Source organism: Platalea leucorodia, assembly GCF_965183815.1.
Source record: "Platalea leucorodia genome assembly, chromosome: 1".
NCBI classification, from domain to species: Eukaryota; Metazoa; Chordata; class Aves; order Pelecaniformes; family Threskiornithidae; genus Platalea; species Platalea leucorodia.
The window spans coordinates 119,998,925-120,018,223 of record NC_138823.1 but is presented as its reverse complement, the minus strand read 5'-3'; the positions used below and the strand labels follow the sequence as shown (position 1 = coordinate 120,018,223).

Below are 19,299 nucleotides of genomic sequence, written 5' to 3'. Positions count from 1 at the left end.
TTGTTTGACCCAGACCACAAATGTTTTCAGACGGCATCTTCTTTTCACTGATACTAATGAGGTCAGTCCAAACTAGATTTGAGTAAGTTCTAGTAACTACTACCTGTTTTGTATGTTTAATCTTCACTCACCGCCCCACTTCCTCCTTTCAAATAGGACCGAAAGAGGAAGTGTCCATGCTATACGGAAATTTGTTCTTGAAAGATACTGCACTGACTTCTTTGGTCAAGAAATATATTAGCGGTCAAACATCTGGCTGTCCCTAGGACACTGATTTTTATTTCTTTCTTTCTTTTTTAACATTCACTTATCACCATCCACCATCCAAAATGCATATGAATCACTGAGCTGGAGATGGAGAATCATGTATCACCTTCCCAACACCACACAGTATCCCAGACTTATGTTATTTCAGTGTAGCACTTGTGCATGCCCTATTTAACTTTTCATAAAGTTCCTTGACTTTGCCAATAATTTCCTTGGAATCCATAAGGTATAAAATGGTATTTCAACAAAAAAGCTAAAACCCCCAAATTTTAATTTGATTTCTGGTCTAGATCACATTACCGTTATATGTCTGAAAGAATGCTCAACCAGATCTCAGAGTAGTAACAAAAATGAAGGTAAGAGTTTATTATATTTGATCTATCACCACTGGCTGATAAACAACAATCTAAATAAAAAATGCTAAAGACTTAAGTTATTTTTATGCTTGCTTTAAAAAGAGGAAATTGCATACTCTATTACTAGCAGACAGTTCAGTGGTGAAAGCTGTCTCTGAAGAATGTAAGATTATGTGCGATTTTCCTTGTAAAGAATAACCCTTTTCTTTAAATCAGGATGTTTGATAATTCTACAATGTACTGCTATACCTAGCTACCTATGCAACTTGTTTAAAAACAAAAGAGAAGAGAGAACAGAGCTAAACAAAATGTATCCTTTGAAATTACAGGATGCAGGCGTAAACATTGGAACCTAGCGGCTCTAATACCGTCAAGCTCATCCTGCAAAACAATTATTTCAGGGTTACAGTGAGACTAGAACACACTGCTTTTGAACCAAATATTTCCACCTAAGTCCACGAGGCTCTCGAGTTAGTAGCAATGGTAATGACTACAAACGACTTTTGGACCTATAGTTTGGGCAGCTCCTGCTTTGTATAAAAACTTACAGGAACAGGGTATGAAAGAAAAAAATACCTTCACTCCTATCACATACTTACATGGAGTACGTTAGTGAGGCTCATCAATCGAGAAATAGCTGCATTGAACAAATGATCCTTTGTAAAGTACTCCGTTACCTTGTATTAAAAGAAAAAATCTGTCACTAATTACTTAAAATTCTTAAACATGGAGTATCTTACCTCTGACATGAAAATCACTTTGGCGTGCAAACACATCATATATGCAATCACATGTGTGTATGGGAAAAGAATAATCATATAAAAATTCAGTTGACTAGCTTTAAAAGCTTCAATCAATGCCAATTAGAACTGTGCATTAGTAATCACCCTTTATTTCCTTTAACAAAATACCTTCCCTTTGCCCCTACAAGGGTCTTCACATTTGTAAATTCAGTTACGCTGTTGACAGCTTGTCCATCCATAGCAAGATTGTAATTCTCATGTCTGTCAAAACGCTTGGAAGGTCCCTCGCCACAGGATTTATATCAGGAAAATTTTTATCCATAGAAAAATATTTTAAGTTAATTTTGCAGGTATTTATGTCTCCTTCTGATAATTGAATTGACACTAATCACAGCATGAGATAACACATAAGAAGAGATGAACAATCATTTCAATACTTTTTTTTTTAGGATACACTAATATATTTTCTCCAACAACTTTTTTTTCATTCGATATGAATGAACAGCGGGTATGATAATGAGGTGTGAAGCAAACAGATCAAAAGCTCTTGTTAGGGATAACCTGCATAACTCACCTATAGCTTTGCTACTGGAAATGGAGTTATTCCAAATGCAGACTGATAATATTTTAATGCCATAACGCTTCATCCTTTAAAGGAGGCACACAACAGAGAAATTTTGCCAATCCAAATCTTACTATTTTGCAAGAGTTCTGTCCCATAAGATTTGTAGGTAAGTAAAACTACTTATACAGAGAATAATTAACTTAAAAATTATTTTATGAGCTACTCATCTGGGGAAAAAAACTTTTGGCTCTCTAAGTCAAGCATATGGTTTTAGCATGAGCAGCAACTTATTTAGTCATTTACAAACTATGTAAGTGTTTCTTTTAACCTCAGATATCACCAGATTCTTCTGCTCCCAGATCTTTCTGGCTTCAGCCTTTTCTTTCTTATTCAGAAGCTCAGGATTGGGCATGGTTCCTGAAGTCCTTGCTTCAATAAGTTTGGTTACAAGTGTCCAAAGGCGCGTCTGCCATCTCTGAACACCTGGCATAGCATCAGCTGAGATTAATGAAAGATTGCAGAAACAAATTTCAGTTACAGTGAACGAATCCGAAACTTGAAAGAAAAGCAGAAAGGAAACTGAATGCTAGAGTTAAACATTTTTTTAAAAAAACTGTATTTTAAATGAAAAATGTCAATGCAGTTAAAAATGCCTTTACAAATAATGCTGGGTTGCCTTAAGGGAAAGAAATCAGTAAGATAAAAGTTTTTTTCTGCAATTACTTTAAAACAGATATACAGCAAGAATATTTGCTAAATCTGTAAAATAACCCAATGTTACCTCAATGTTAGAATGCTCACCTTGTGTTTTAAAACAACACAAACTCAACAAAATAGTTCTACATGCTCTCATTTTTCAAACTCATGGAAGAATACAAACATACATATATATACACACATATGCACATGTATATTTTTTTAATTGAGAGATTTCTTCTACAACTTGATTTTAGACACTACATATAATTTTGTTGCTACAGAGCTAACGATTATAGGCTCTGATCGTTGATACCATCTTTTGACACAGCTTAGTTTGGGATGGGGAGATTATAAAGCTGTTCACCCTCACCCTGCAGGCATCAGTTCTGCTCCATGGCTTCTCTAAGAATGTGTTTCTGTGATCTAGGGAACCATGCTACAGAGAAGCCCCAAGCTACTGCTGCTCACAGCCAGGTCCTCCATGTGGTGTGGTGCAGAGCCACTAGTGAAGGTATGGCTTGAGGTATGGCACTGATAGGGCTTTAGCTCTCTCTTCCAGATGTGCTGTGTTTCTCCTAGACTGCACAGCACTACATCACGCTGCACTGCACAGTACCAACATATCCTAAGACGTCCCAACAGGCAAGAGTTTCCAATTCTGCTCTGGCAACTGCACTTGAAAAGACTGCCAAGGGCTACTACTAAACTGGGAGAAGTAAAAGACATGTGAATGGCTGTAATACAGGTGGATTATCTGTCTGATTGCACTAGATGAAAGTCTTCCTGCACATCTGGGAACAGTAAAATACAACCTGATTGACTATGTCTGCATGATCCTCATGAACTCTCATAGGTGGGACTGGGAGTATGATGTTCTCCCCAAACTTTCCACCTCCTGTTCACACCAGAAGCATGTACATCATCTAGAGACAGTAGGCTTGGCATTATGCAGACTGTAGTAATGCTGTAATAAGCTGCTGGGTAAGTTTGACCACATCTAGTCCTGCACAGTCTGGAAGATTGCTTGCCCACACCAGGGGAGAGGGGGAGAGAATGACATGAAGCCCTGCCTACATGTCCACCACTGAAAAGACAAGGAATCTAGTCTGGAGGGCAATCCTCAAAAGGCTATCAAAACACAAACAGTGAAGAGAAGGATCATGGCAACTGAGAACCAGTATTTAATATTGTCTGAATAAGACAATTTTCTGTATTGGGTTTGCAAGGCAAGGTTTTGTTAGTGGGGCGGCTACAGGAGTGGCTTCTGTGAGAAGCCACTAGAAGCTCCCCTTATGTCCAATAGAGCCAATGCCAGCCAGCTCCAAGTTGGACCTGCTGCTGGCCAAGGCCGAGCCCATCAGCGACAGTGGTAGCACCTCTGTGATAATGTATTTAAGAAGGGGAAAAAAACTGCTGTGCAACAGCAGCTGGAAGAGTGGAGTGAGAATATGTGAGAGGAACAACTCTGCAGACACCAAGGTCAGTAAAGAAGGAGGGGAAGGAGGTGCTCCAGGCGCCGGAGCAGAGATTCCCCTGCAGCCCCTGGAGAAGACCATGGTGAGGCAGGCTGTCCCCCTGCATCCCGTGGAGGTCCACAGTGGAGCAGATATCCACCTGCAGCCCGTGGAGGACCCCACACCAGAGCAGGTGGATGTGCCTGAAGGAGGCTGTGACCCTGTGGAGAGCCTGCGCTGGAGCAGGCTCCCGGCAGGACCTGTGGAGAGAGGAGCCCACGCTGGAGCAGGTTTGCTGGCAGGGCTTGTGACCCCACAGGGGACCCACGCTGGAGCAGTCTGTTCCTGAAGGACTGCATCTCAGGGAAAGGACCCACGCTGGAGCAGCTTGTGAAGAACTGCAGCCCATGGGAAGAACTCACGTTGGAGAAGTTTGTGGAAAACTGTCTTCTGTGGGAGGGACACCACTCTGGAGCAGGGGAAGAATGGAAGGAGGAGGGAGTGGCAGACAAAACGTGTGATGAACTGACCACAACCCTCATTCCCCATTCCCCAGTGGGGGGAGGAAGAAGAGAAAATCAGGAGTGAAGTTGAACCTCAGAAAAAGGGAGGGACGGGGGGAAGGTGTTTTAAGATGTGGTTTTATTTCTTGTTACCCTACTCTGATTTTGATTGGTAATAAATTAAATTAATTTCCCTAAGTCGAGTCTGTTTCACCTGAGATTGCTGAGTGATATCCCTGTCCTTATCTCAACCCACAAGCCTTTCATCCTAGTTTTCTCCTCCTGTCCAGTTGAGGAAAGGGGAGTGATAGAGTGTCTTGGTGGGCACCTGGCATCCAGCCAAGGTCAAATCCACCACAGTTTGTTTGATTTCTTCCATTTAAACATTCACTATTTTGTTATCGTTAAGAAATTCAAACCAAACCTTAACGATTTAAGAGATGCTTTTCACCTACTCTCCATTTTTTCCCCCTGGAAGTATCTTTAAGCTGCTAACATCTCCTTTTGTTCACGTGTTCCAATAGTCTTTTAACACAACTCCGAAATCTTTTGTTGTATTTCCTCAAGCAGTAAACAGGTTGGTTTGAATGACTAAATACATTTTTGCTAGCATTATACATGCATGTGCTTAGCTTTCTTAACGAATGTTTAACCACCAAGCTCTAGTATACTTTGCAACTAAGATTTTGTACCCACAATTCTCATACTAATTTAATTATTCCATTTTCAAGAAGGAAAAATACAGCAAAAAGATTGTGTATCACTGAATTAGCTGCTTCAGAAGGAGTGATGTACCTGTGTACTGTTAGGGATGCAGGAATTACAGCTTGTTTCCCAGCAGTTCGTTTTTTTAAGAGACATTACCTCTTCATCTGTCTAGCTCTCTACTGTTATGATTAGATGATGACAGAAAGCCAACTGAGAAAAGTCATATAGCGCACTCCTCCAGTACATACAACAGTGCAATACTATGTAAATAAAAACATATGAATGTAAAGGGTGACAGACACTAACTGAAATAATGCTTAGTGCAGGCTGAACTAGAACTAGTTAGCAAGAAGCTAACACAAGAAAGAATGAAGAAATACACCTTTTAAAACCAGGTATGGAGTGTTTTATTAAAGCCTTATGCAACAAGAGGGCTAGATTTAAATGTATGCATAAGACTACATTAAAATGTATGAACCACAGCTGATAAAAGAAATTAATATCTGTCAGTATGAAAAATTGCATGATGGCAGTAAATAAGTGTGTAGGAGGGTAAATCTTATCTTATTCAAGAACTAAGCTCATAAAAAAGTCATGGGTGTACAAATATTAGTTACTAGGAACTCTGATTATCTTCTGATGAGATTCTTCTGAGAAGTATTCCGTGGTCCAGCTTACAAAAGCCATTGCATACATGTGTAAATAAATGGAAATAATAAAAAATTGCGAAGTTTTATCTGTAATCTGATATGATTACAAAGAACATCTGATAATGAATAAAATAATCTTAAAATAATCATTTTCAGTCAATCAATCATGGCTAATAAAAAAATAAGCGAATGAGGTCCAGATTTGCACTCTATTATTTTGGAAGAAAATACCACTTGAGAAGTACTTTTCACACATGCTTTTAGCTTGAAAGAGGTAAGCTTCTGGCAATAATCTTGCAAGCTGCCTCTCAGTGACAGCTTTGTGACCCTCTCTCTTTTAAAAGAAACAAACAATAAAACTGCTCATTATACTTTTTTGATCCAATTTTTCCAAAACTTGGGCATCAAGAACTGTATGAATTTTGTGTTTAAAATGCAACACACTAGGAAAAAAAAAAACAAACCAAACAGCAGAAGCAATCCGACTTACTTTTAGTATCCCACAAAATATCTTGTTCTGGAGGAGCAGCAAACAAAATGTAAAGACGTAGGGTATCAATGCCATACTCTTTCACTAATTCGTCAGGGTCTATTCCATTGTGCTTAGATTTGCTCATTTTTTCCCAAGCAACTTGGAGCTTCTCACCAGTTTTTACGTAAACTGGTTCAGTTCCTAAATATTAAGACATACACAAAATATGAAAACAAATTTTGCTCATTTGTAACAGCAATTAATTTTGTTCCCTAAGTATAAGAAGAAACAACTATTTCCAGTGGCCTTTTTTTTTTTTTTTTTTTTGCTTTCCAAACAGCTTAAAGAGGAAAAGCCATTGTAACCCTTTTCCCTCCCAAATTTGTCCTACTTTCATGTTTTAACACAATTAATATCCCAATGCTTCCACTGCATCATGACAAAGTCTTTTTCTACTGTTTGGAAGCTATATCTGGCACTCATCCTCTGTGCTACCTTGATAGCCCCTGAGACTTAAGCATTGTTATAACCATGACATTTAAAACCTCCTAGATAGGTGTACTGATTTGGTACAATTTTGACCTGCACTTAGCTTTTAGAAACACCAGATTTCAATTCATAGGTTTCAATTGCAGTAAGTTATCCTGACAAGAACGTGCCTTCTGTTGCATGAACTTAGAGATGGAAAGGGGCATTTACACTGATAAAGGTGCAACCGAGCAAAAACACCTGCTATGGAAAAGTCCTAGCTTTTCTGGAAGAAAACAGGATAGCAGATAGTGGTAAATGTAAGGGGTTTTTTGGTTTGTTTTTTAACTGGCTTATGGGGTTTGTGTGCAAGAGAACAGTGAAAACAAGGTTGCATGAGAGGAGTGCTTAAGGGAGGCAAATATGACCAAGCCACTCTTGTTGCTACAGCTCCCCAAACAAGGGCTGCTGCACCAGCTTATGCAGTGAAGGCACTGGACCGAAGTTAAGAAACAGCACTTTTTCCTATACCTGTGTTACATGTGCCTAGTATCCACTGAATACACCAACATCTGTGTTAGCTTCGCCATGGTGTTTTTGTAGGTTGTCTTTTTGCTGGGACTGCTAGCTCCATTCAGCAAGTTGCTGAGCATTGTCTTAACAAAACTGACTTCTGGTCCTTTGGACTACACTGGAGCTAAAATAATACCATAGCACTGTTTCTGTGCTTGGATGCAAATAACAGCTGCTGGATTAGTAGGGTCTCTGTGCACTCAGAGTGGATATGAATCCAAAACGCACAGAAGTTGCTCTCCAGTTTAAATATTACAAGGATTAATTTTCTCTTCCAAATTTTCCCAGCACTGAGACTTCTACACCAAAGCAGTCCCTGACTTTCTGGATGCATTTGTGCTAGTTTTCCCATGCAGTCTCTCTTACCAGTGAGATCAACCTCCTCTCTCTTCAAACACTGGCCTGTTGTTGCTAGTCTGAATGTCCGATTCTTGATAAGGCCTTGAACCAAGAGCTTATGGAAAGGCTCCCTAAGGATGGAAGGAAAAAGAAAGTTGTCTGTTGAAAAGAGCTGTCAAAAGCATACTTTATGATAAGCCTCAGGTGTTGAGCCAATCAGGCACAATTATTTAGTGAAACAAGAACTTCAAGTTGACTATACATAAATGGGTGTCACCTTAGAAAGCGTACTCTGTGCATTTATTCATGGTGGCTGGCTGGCAAGTATAAGTATTTATTTGTATTCTGCACACATTCTTGCATCCTGATTTAGTACTGAGTTGTTCTAACGTCACTTTTCAAATTAGCATATGGATAATACACAAAAGTTTCTTGGCCAACTGTGCAATTTCACTAACTTCAATTTAAATCCCCATTTGTAAAAGTATTCAAGTACCTGGCCGCACTGTCTTACAAATATTTAGTTCTAGCTTCTCTCTGAGGAGCACAGCATTTTGAACAAATCAAAATCTCACTGCACGTTTCCTTCTATAAACGGAGAAGACAGTTTCTCTAACATAAGCACTTGCATGCCTTATCCCTTTGCAGAACTAGCCACGAAGACCTAGCTGTAAGAAAAAAGTTCACTAGAAAAATGGCAACGCTGGGAAGTTCACGTCAGTGGATCAATTTTTTAGCATCTTGAACATTAAAACTTCACTTTTCTAGAAAAATTTGTATCAGGGAGAGTAAACTCTCATCAAATGTGTGTATGATAGAACTAAAAAGAGCCTTAAAAGGACCAAAGCTAAGGGCAGTGGTGCACTCAGCAATAAACTCTAAGTAAACACTACTCTGGTTGATGGATACATAATTGCTGCCACCTCCTTTAATGACCTTGTATTTCTAATTAATCGAGTCAGATGTCTGTCATTGCTTTCACTGAAAAGAAGACAACAAAATTAATCTCTAGAGGTTTTGATCCCCACTCAACAGGTCAGGAAAGCAAGGCAGTTCTAACAGCAACCCCAAGAATGCTAGGGGCCAGGGAGGAGGTATGGAGCCAGACCCAGAAGGCATACACAGTCTGGGGAGTCTTCTCATGGAATCCTGCGGCACGAAGACATTGGTGACCATCATTTTGGAGGACATGTTAATCAGCGCTGGTTACTACTGACTTGCACCTCCTAATGCTCACATGTGTGCTCAACACTAAGCAATCTAAATCCTCCCCACTTCCACCTAACAAAGCCCCACATATTTACCAAAACAACTTATGTAAAAAGATTGCATCACATATTTACATATTTTTCAAAAAGCTAGAATAAATCCATCCATCTAAAGAAGAAAAAGTAAAAATAGGCTTCCACATTTTACATAATGTGTGCAAAAAAGTAATAATCCAAAACACTACTCACTTTCATGAAGTCATTTTAGTATTTTAAATTATGAGGCAATATAAATTATATGACAATTTATCTCATGATTTAAACCACTGTAATTTATTTAATAATATAGTTAAACTATTATTAAATTATCTAACAATTATGGATGTTTTAACTGTATTAAAGCAGATATCTTCCAAGTACTAGCCTTTAAACCCTTTTGATGACTGAAGTAAGGAGATATTTGAAAGAAAAGCTTTAAACTGGGAGAGAGAAAGTGACAGGCTTCATACTTCATCTTTAACATATTCATATTTAAACATGAGCTTTCTTCCTTGCATATTTTGTAAACTTCTAAATATTATGCGAGCACTGGCGCATAGTGTACCATTCAGTCACCACGCAGCGCTAGTCTCTACCATGCCACTTGGTTTTATCAACAATGTTAAGTAAGAGAAGCAATTCAAGCATCTCTATAAATATTTTTCTAAACAATATTTCATAGGTTGCCTGAAAAACCCTGTTGTTTATAAATCAATTAAAGGAACTTAAGGGGATGACAACTGAAGCCAAATTTAGACAGTACAAACACGAAAAAGTATTTTAAAAATAGGAGGTAATAATTATCTAAAATCTCAAAAAATTATCTCAAATTACCCAAGTGAATTAGAAGATGAAAATAGGGAACAAAAATCTTGTAATCCTACCATCAACAAATGGTGTAAAAATGCTTCAGGAGATAACTGTTCAGGATAAGTTTCTTCCACAAACTAAAGACATTACACCAAGGAAAACTAAAAAGACTTTTCCCCCCTATCATTCAGAATTCAGTCTGGTTAAGATCTCGAACAGTTATTAAAATAGCTGCACTTGCTGCTATCTAAAATAAAGTTAACGAGGTAGCCAGAACATCCGAATCAGATAGGGCTCTCCACTGGAAGTGATTTTTCAAGGAACACTTATCTTTAATGACAAAAAGTTAGTTCAGATCATATGCCAAGTTATTAAAAGCTGAATGCAGGAATGAGCATTTCCTATTTTTGTTTATGCTGACAGAGGCTACAAAAATGCAATACAAAATACATTACCAAGTATGGGGAAAAAAAACCCCACGTGTTGCGAGTGGGAGACCGCAGGAGAATGGAGACATGCCCAAAATGAGAAAGCCAGAGCCTGTCTGAAAAACACAGGGCTCAGAAACAAATTGAGCCCTGTACTGAATTTCTCCTGAAGCACACAGTGATTTTGCCAGTGTTGTGGTGGCTCCATCTCATGGTGACACGCATAATTACACTTTAATTTACATTAATAAAACCGCACACTTAAAACCTTCCTCTTCGAAGAAGGCGATGTGTTTCTTGGCTGCGGAAGGGGACTGCCAAGATGCCGCAGAACATCAGATGCGATGCAATTCTGATCTAGATACTGCAGCACCCACTCATGGCCTAGTGTCATAAATACCTCCTGAGCCATACCACTGGGAACAACTGAAACTCAGCTCTGTCCGGACAGACAGACACTTCTGGCACAGTAAGTGAAGAGGTGGCTTGAGTTTTTTGAATGCTCAATCACATTTTAAGTTATAAGTATGCTGGAACAGGACATGCCTTCACCTGCCTATAAGTCTGTTTGCGCCCATGCTGGAGAATGGGCACTGTGGCCTTAGTTGTGTGCAGCTTTTGATCATGTTGTACGTCAGACGGGACCCCACCTGTGAAGTCTGCCTGACACCTCCAAGAAGGATCAGCTGTGCTAGCCATGAAGTGCGTAATCCATTTTTTCCCTTTCAGTAATGTTCATATACAGGTTCATTTCTATGATAGACCAATCTCTCTATATAGGAGCACACAATGGATGGAGTGACAAGCGTGACTGACAGATCAGGCCCTCCTGCTCAATGCCATGTCCTCAGGCTCCTCGCTCTACTCTATGCAAGGTGACTAGCGAGACTTCCAATCCAGTTACAAATGACCTGTCTGGAAGGACTCTGTGAAGCCTTCAACAATGATAAACAGTGGACTCAGAAGAAGGGATAGCTCTAGCAAGGGAGCCCACTGCATGTATTTGCATCCCACACGTCTAGAAAGGCTGAGAGAGCCTGACGCTGTGCCCTAGAGTCAAGACAAGACCTTGGTCAGTCACTATCAGTTGAATTCTGGTGCTTGTGAAGCGTGCAGCTAGATTTATCTGTAACAATTTGGCAATCCTGTAGGAGGCCAGAAGGGACTGGGGGATGTGGCAGCTGCCAGTTTTAGGCGGAATAAAGATCAAACAATATTGAACGTTCAGATTTTACACAGTCAATAGCTGAGTGCTTTTACTTAAAATCAACGCTAGTGATAAAGTCCCTAATGAACGTAGAGAAGTTCTAACATCCTTCCTTTACAGAATAAGCTGTTTCTGTCACACACACATATCCTCTTATTCTGTAATGCATCTATGTAAAAATAGTGCCTTCTTACTCAACAGATTTGCTCTCTATCACAATCAAGTCTGCTGACTCAATGGCAACAATAAACTTTTCTATTGCTTTATAATCCTTCAGAGAAAGTGTGCTAGGTGCCACTTACAACTACTGATCAGACAGAACTGATTAGTTACTAAAGTCTAGGAAAGGGCCAAATTCTGTGTAACTTGTACTGCCGATAATACAGTTGAGCAGGTGTAACTGAGTCTGTCAGCCCACACTCGCCATGGCGGATTAAGCTGGAACAGATGAGGAGGTTGCTGGCCCCAGCTGCCTACCTGGCCCCTCTCCCAGCAGTGGTCACAGCAGGGAGGGCTGACTGGCTAGCGAATTAATTCCAGAAATGAGGCACTTTACAGACCAGATTGCTAAAATAAAATGGCATCAATTTGGGCTTAATCTGTTGTCACATGTACCAATACCCAGAGGGTGCTATTTATTCTGCCTTGTCATTACTGAGGAAATGAGCAGCACTTCCCACCATCTCCAGTTCAATGCATTAAAAGAAAATAAAAGATCATGCCCCATGTTCAGGGGATATTTAAACTATATTAGATACCTTTACAATTTTGGATGCCTATAAACATTGCCTCTTCTATGAAAGCATGTGTGACATCTGTAAATGAACGGCCTATAATATTTCTATTGTAATAATGTACATCATATGTAAAGAGATTGCATTGAAAATCTAAACTATGAAATTTTGAACTTTTGTTTTCAACCTCATTATTATATTAATAGCCATTAGTACAGAATTAAAGACTATCAGGAAACATTTCAATGGATTTGAAAGTCGGTGGATAGGAGACAAACAATGAAAATTTCCATGAAGAAAACCTATCAAAATGAAAAATGACTACAGATTAATAGGAGAATCATAAAAATTGTCAGGCTACTAGGTAACACTTTAAATGGTGGCAGCTCTCATTAACTGAGATGTAGCAGAGTTTTACTACTTTAATCAGTGAACAAGATCTGAGCTACTAGAGGAAGATTGAAAATGCACAAGAGGACAGTGCTTTTTAACATTTTAATGTTTTCCCTTGGAGCTGTGGGCTTCGATACCATGACTTTAAGCTTCCTAACAATAAGCTTGTTGTTTCTAATCACCCTTTTCAGATCTCTCAGACCAGCCCTTGAGCAGTCCTAACAGAAGACTGAGCAAAAGTGGCTTCTGACCAATGCTAAAACATATTTAAGGCACGTGGTAAAACATATTTAAGACACATGGTAATATTTATAAAGGAGTTGAGACTTCCATATCAAAACAAAATCCTAATTTGACTTCATGGCTTAAAAGCACCTAATGCTTTAAGTGCATATTTATACCACTCTAGGCACAGTGTTTTGGTGCTACTCCTCTGTCACAGCAGAGTATGAACAAAACACATTCCAAATTCATACAGCTACAGAATCATAGACTCTTAAAATAATTTAGGTTGGAAGGGACCTTTGGTGGTCATTTGGTCTAATGCCTTTCTCACAGCAGACCTAACTTCAGGTTGCTCAGGGCCTTGTCCAGCTGAGTTTTGAAAATACTCAACGATGGAGATCCCAAAACCTCTCTGGTCAAAGTGTTCCAGTCTGACCACTTTCACTGTCAAAATTGTTCTCCTTCTATCCAGTTGGATTTTGCTGCAATCTGTGACTGTTACTCATTTCCTTTCTCTGTACATCTCTGAGAAGAGCCTGGTTCTGTCTTCTCAATAATCCTCCGGTAGTAGACTGCAATTAGACTACCTCCTTAGCCTTCTCTTCTCCAGGGTGAACAAACTCAACTCCCTTAGCCTCTCCTTGTACAACACATGCTTCAGCCCCTGACCATCTTAGTCCCTCTCCACTGGACCCTCCCCGGTTTGATAAAGTCCCACACATGGGGGAGGGCTCAAAACTGGACTCAGTATTCCAGATGTGACTTCCTGAGCGATGAGCAAAGACAATCAAAGCTGGACATGCTTTTGCTAATGCAGCGCAGTATACTCTCAGGCCTGCTGCTGACTCACGTCTTACTTGGTGTTCACGAAGACCCCTACAGTCCTTCTTTATTGTGCTCCTCCTCACACAGTTGGCCCAGCCCTGTCTGTTTCTGTGGGTAATCTGCTCCATGTGCAGACTCCGCATTCGCCTTTGCTGAACTTCATGAGATTCCTGTCAGCACTTCAGACTTGCTCCTCCAACTTGTCAAAGTCCTTTGCATTGCAGCCCTGCCATCCAGAATATCAATGGCTTCTCCTAGCGTGCAATGAACTTGCTGACAGTGCACTTTGTTGCACTGCCCAGGTTGCTGATGAAGATGTTAAATACAATTGGCCTCAGCAGTGACTCCTGAGGAATACCACTTGCAAACAGCTGCCAGTCAGACTTTGAACACTGACTCTTTGAGCTTGATGATCCAGACAGTTTTTCCATCCATGCTGTAGTCCACCCATTCAGTCCGCATCTCCCTAGTCAGACTACAAGGATGCCATGGGAGAACTTGTTAAGAGCCTTGCTAAAGTCATGGTAAAAGATAGGCACAGTTCTCTTCTCATCCACAAAGGGAAACATCTCACCACAGAAAGAAGGCAGATTAAGTTGGGCATAATTTCTCTTGGTAAATCCATAGTGGCTACTCCCAGTCACCTTGTCTTTCATGTGCCTGAAAATTACTACCAGGATGATTTGCTTTAAAATATTCTTGGGGACCAATGTGAGGCTGACTGGCCTATAAGTGCTTTGCATCATCCTTCTTGCCTGTTCTTGAAGACGAGTTCTGCATCTGCCTTTCTCCAGTCAACAGGGACATTCCCTGATCACCATGACCTTTCAAAAACAATTGACAGCAGCCTCACAATGGTAAAGGCCGGCTCCTTCAGCACCCTTGGCTACATCCCATTAGTCCCATGGACTTGTACACGTCTGGTTTACTTAAGTGATCCCTAACTCAATCCTACTCTACAGCGGGTAGTACCTCTCTCCCTCAAACTCTCCTACTAAGCACAAACTTTGACAGCAAAGGTGAAGGCAAAGATCGTCCTTTGCTACTAGGCTCTTTGTCTGATTTTGTATCAGGCTAACACTCTCCTTGATGTTCCTGTCAACGTACCTGCAGAAGCCCTTCTTACTGCCTTCACATTCTTCACTGGTTTCAGTTCCAGATGAGCTCTGGCCTTTTCTAATTCTATGCTGCCTACCCAGTTAATGCTTCCACATTCTTCCAGGGGTAGCCCATCATCACTTCCCCTTTTCATGCACTTTTTTTAGTGCTTGAGCTCACTCAGGAGGTCCCTTTTCAGCCAAGCTGTCCTCTTTCCATACCTCCTCATTTTCTTGCACACCAGAATCGACTGCTTACTTTGCAAGCAAACCTCCCCTTCCTTGTGGTTTCAGTTTACAGTGACAATACTTCAGCCACCATAGTTAATGTTGTTTTGGGAGATGGATGAATTTGACTAGCAAAAGAACATTTTGCTGCTGTGTGTTACAGCTCCACTAAATGGCTGATAGATTAGGATTGTGAAGTCTTTTGTAGAACTGCTAAGCCTGAAATTGCTTGCAAGGAAAAGCTCTGAAATTCTCTGCTTAAAGGAAGAATGCCTATGACAGAAAGGATCTGCTATGAGAGGCCCACTCCCTCAGAGAAGGAGCAGCCTTCCTGCTGCAGCTGTGCATGCTGGAGACAACAGGGTGAAACACAGGTACACAAATCATCCACATCCAAAATCTCAAATACAGCTTTCACTGCAAACTATTTTGCAGGCAAGAATGCGTGATGAAAACGCATCACCTGTTTTCATCAAATGATTATGAAATAACTCAGGGAAATATTCTGCTGGCTCCACTAACTAGTCCATCTTTTTCTGGCGCACAGCAACTTAAGTTCTAGTTTTGTAGCAAAATTGCTGCATTCAAGAGAGTTCAGTGCCATGTATATGTAGGTTCCTTTTTTACATCGTGTTTTTAGAGCGGATACTAGTAAAGAACGAATGCATACGAGTTGCCAGCTGAGAAATTACTGAGCAGTTGCTCTCATGGGATCACTCATTTTGACTCAATCTATTCAAAAGTCTCTGCTGATGGGAGAACTGGACAGAGCATGGGGCAGTATTTCACTATCCTCCCTGTTGAGGCATTCCTGTGATGGCATTTTAGGGTAAAAAAAAGGGCAGAATTTCACTGGAAATGGGGATGTCAAGTTGGGAACCTGAGAGGACAAAGAATAGAACGTCAGATGACTCACCTTCCTGCCTCAAACTTTACCTCTAACCAAAACAGAAGATAATGAATTAGGCTATAGCACAATCATAGAATGATAGAATTGTTAAGGTTGGAAAAGACCTTCAAGATCAAGTCCAACCATTAACGTAGCACTGCCAAGTCCACCACTAAACCATGTCCCTAAGCACCGCATCTACTCATCTTTTAAATACCTCCAGGGATGGGGACTCAACCACTTCCCTGGGCAGCCTGTTTCAATGCTTGACAACCCTTTCGGAGAAGAAATTTTTCCTAATATCCAATCTAAACCTCAGCAACACGAGTAGTTAAAAGTAATTATATGAAAGTCATTAAATAAAAAAATAAATTGACAGCAGATACAGATACTGCTTTTGGTTACCAAGAACTGTTTTGCACTGTTCAGCTCCAGTACTGCAGTGAATTATAGGAGTGCTTATTTTTCTACAAATGCATGGTTCCACTGAAATTAACGGTATTACTGTGCATGAAGTTACCTAATTTGAAATAATAGCACTACTCAGAATGCCTGAAGTTGCTAGTTTATGCAAGCTTTTACAGGCTGAAAATCTATAGCAACATTTTATCACTTGCTCTGAGCCACTTAATACTCATGTAATGAAAATGCTATGTATGTATGCATACAGAAAATGCAACTGACTGAGAAACCAAGTAGTTAGCCAAGACTGACAAGCAGGAAAATTCAGGCTTATTCAATGTAATGCTCTATCATCATAAACATGTCCACTAACACTCTTGCTAGTCAAATGAAATATGAAAGATTTTTATAGAAATATGTGAGGCTTACCTGTGTTTTGTCATCTTTAGGTCATGGCAAAAATGGCTGAAAAACCTTGCATAGAATAAGTGCATAACTGCATGCTCCTTTCCTCCAATGTACAAATCCACGGGCATCCAGTAGTCTGCTAAGTCATTATTAAAGGGCCTGAAAAAACACAATTATAGAAAAAATACAATATGGAAAAGAAAGATTAGCTCTACTACAGTAGCTCATCATACTTGACTAGACACCACTATTTACTGAGAGCTATACATGTGTAATAAAACTTTTATTTTGCTATCAGATCTCTTTAATTTTTAAGAAGTGATATGCTTACTAAATTATAGACAAAATTTTAATTGCCTCTAAAAAGCAGATCCACAAAAATATTATTTTTATATATCTTAGGGAAGCAACTAAGATTTCACATATATTACCTGAGAAAGTGATGAAAATATTTGCTTGCTCTTTAAATGATTTTTTCATAAATACCCTGTGGCTAGCCTTTAAATTTTTTAGTATTTATCAAGTTTTACAAACAATTATGTCACGGTGACAGACAAACGACATGCCCACTCAAAAACAGTTGATCTTTTTTTTTTAATCAGAGGTTTGCATTGTTACCATTAGGGGGCAATGAAGCAGTTTACTATAAGGCTGCAAAACATTCTGAAGAGTCAGGTAAGTCATCGTACTCCAGCAGAAGGATGCTCTATGAGTTTACAGTAAATTTGTCATTTAGAGCATATTTACTATGTCGTTAGAGGTCACCTGCATGGTTTCCTGGCATTGCTTGCTGCTTCATTAAATATTGTTAGGTCTCCTGTAATGGGCTCCCGCCTTCGAAATACCATTTGTATGTATGTTCTGCTTTAATGTATGCTTTATGGCCCCGTTCTAACAAATTTACTTGTTTTGTCAGCTTGTTTGATTATTTCATGTGTAATTTTTGTAATAGCAACACTTTTTTCCTCACAGATGAGTCCAGAAGAAAATCGTGGAGCTGGGATCCATGTCTTTAGGGGAACAACTCAGAACTAACTTGTTCACAGGGTTCCAAAATCAACAGAGTAATTCTCCCAACTTCTAGACCTGTGACATATGACTTACGGAAATAAGGGTTTATGTGTACCCAGCTTAGCTAAAAAACCCCAAGTAAATAAATCAATATAAAACAGATTTAACTACACTAAGCTGTTACTTCAACAGCTGGATGTTACATCTGACTATTTCATCTTCAACTCCTGGAAAAGTCCCTCTTGTCCATGCACAAAAAAATATTTTAAACTGTCACTGGAGAGGAAGCAGTCTGCATAAATTAATAATAAATTCACAGTATCACTAGAAAATAATTAAAATTAATGTGAAATGAAAGTGTTCACAGAAGATATTTCTTTAGCTTAACTAAACTGGTGCTGCCAATATAAAAAAAAAAATATATATAATTCGCCCAGCTATACTGTATCACTTGGTATGTAGTATGTAGCCAGACATTGCTCTGGACAACAAATAAATAAATAAATACCCAAACAGCCCTACATGTCGCATCAATATCTGAAAAAATGCAACTCTTTCTATCTTCCTCAGACTACATAGTAGAGCTGTTCCACTAATTCCTCTTTGGAAAAAACAGTGCTATTAGCAGCACTACTACAGGCAGACTGTGAAGCAGAAAAACAGCCAAATAACTACATCTATCTTCCCACACTCTCCATGCTGCAGCCGCTAATATGCAGCACATGAAAAATCTCCTTTCATTAATTATGCATACAGTCGAAGTGCCGACACGGCAGGAGCTTGCTGTGATGCCACTTCACTTTAGGTCTGTGCACGAGGAAGCAGCAAGAGTTACCAGAATTCAAAAGGAGAGAAACAAGGGTGCTGTTCTTGGCAGCTGTAGGTTACACTGGACTATTTCTCTTCTTAGCGGTGGAAAAGCACTGTCTGTCCACACACTGAAATATTCAGTGTACTGCCAGGGAGGGTACACTCTAGACTCGGAGAGAATCATGGTAGGCTGTCATTCCTGATGGCATCCTCCACTAAGGACTATCTTCAGCTCCTCAGCTGAACGTTTCCTCTGTGCCCTGCCCCTTAATGCCCTTTTCATGCAAACTTCTGCCCCTTGCCTCGTAGCTCCTGTGCTTACACAGCTGTGTCTACACATCCTGCTCTTGTAGATCTCCTGGCATGGAAGCAACCAAATGCCACATTTTTAGAGCAACTCCTAGTCTACCCTGTGCTGTGCTCAGGCCAGAGCACAGGCACAAAATCAGGGCGGCCCAGGGTTTACGCCGCCTTCTGCAAAGGCAGTTAGAAGCTAGACGCACCGGAGTGCCTGGCCTCTTCCTTCCCTTCTGTTCGGTGAGGCGGCCTGGCCCACCCGACGGCCCCGCGCCCGCAGCCCTCACCTGTCCGCGTTGTGAGGGTCGGTGTACCTCAGGTAGTACCAAGCCGAATCAACAAATGTATCCATGGTATCGACTTCCCGCCGCGCTGCTGCCTTACACCTGAGCAAGAGAGAAGGAGAAAAGCTTTTTTTAGATGAGTGATAAGCTTGGGGAAAAAAAAAAAACCGTGTACGTACAGAGTGGCCATGAAGACATTTAGATTGA

General features: G+C 40.1%; 1 protein-coding gene across 3 annotated transcripts in view; it reads right to left on the bottom strand.

Annotated features, from left to right (window-relative positions):
* The window catches only part of LARS2 (leucyl-tRNA synthetase 2, mitochondrial), an 89,544-nt gene that overhangs the window by 15,573 nt on the left and 54,672 nt on the right, over positions 1 to 19,299 (bottom strand). For all 3 annotated transcript variants that reach the window (XM_082304787.1, XM_082304788.1, XM_082304789.1), the window contains 6 exons: positions 19,096 to 19,194; positions 16,712 to 16,849; positions 7,825 to 7,928; positions 6,436 to 6,618; positions 2,260 to 2,429; positions 1,223 to 1,300 (listed from right to left, as the gene is read on the bottom strand). In XM_082304787.1, the coding sequence (XP_082160913.1) occupies positions 1,223 to 1,300; positions 2,260 to 2,429; positions 6,436 to 6,618; positions 7,825 to 7,928; positions 16,712 to 16,849; positions 19,096 to 19,194 (772 nt within the window). The remainder of the gene's footprint in view (positions 1 to 1,222; positions 1,301 to 2,259; positions 2,430 to 6,435; positions 6,619 to 7,824; positions 7,929 to 16,711; positions 16,850 to 19,095; positions 19,195 to 19,299) is intronic.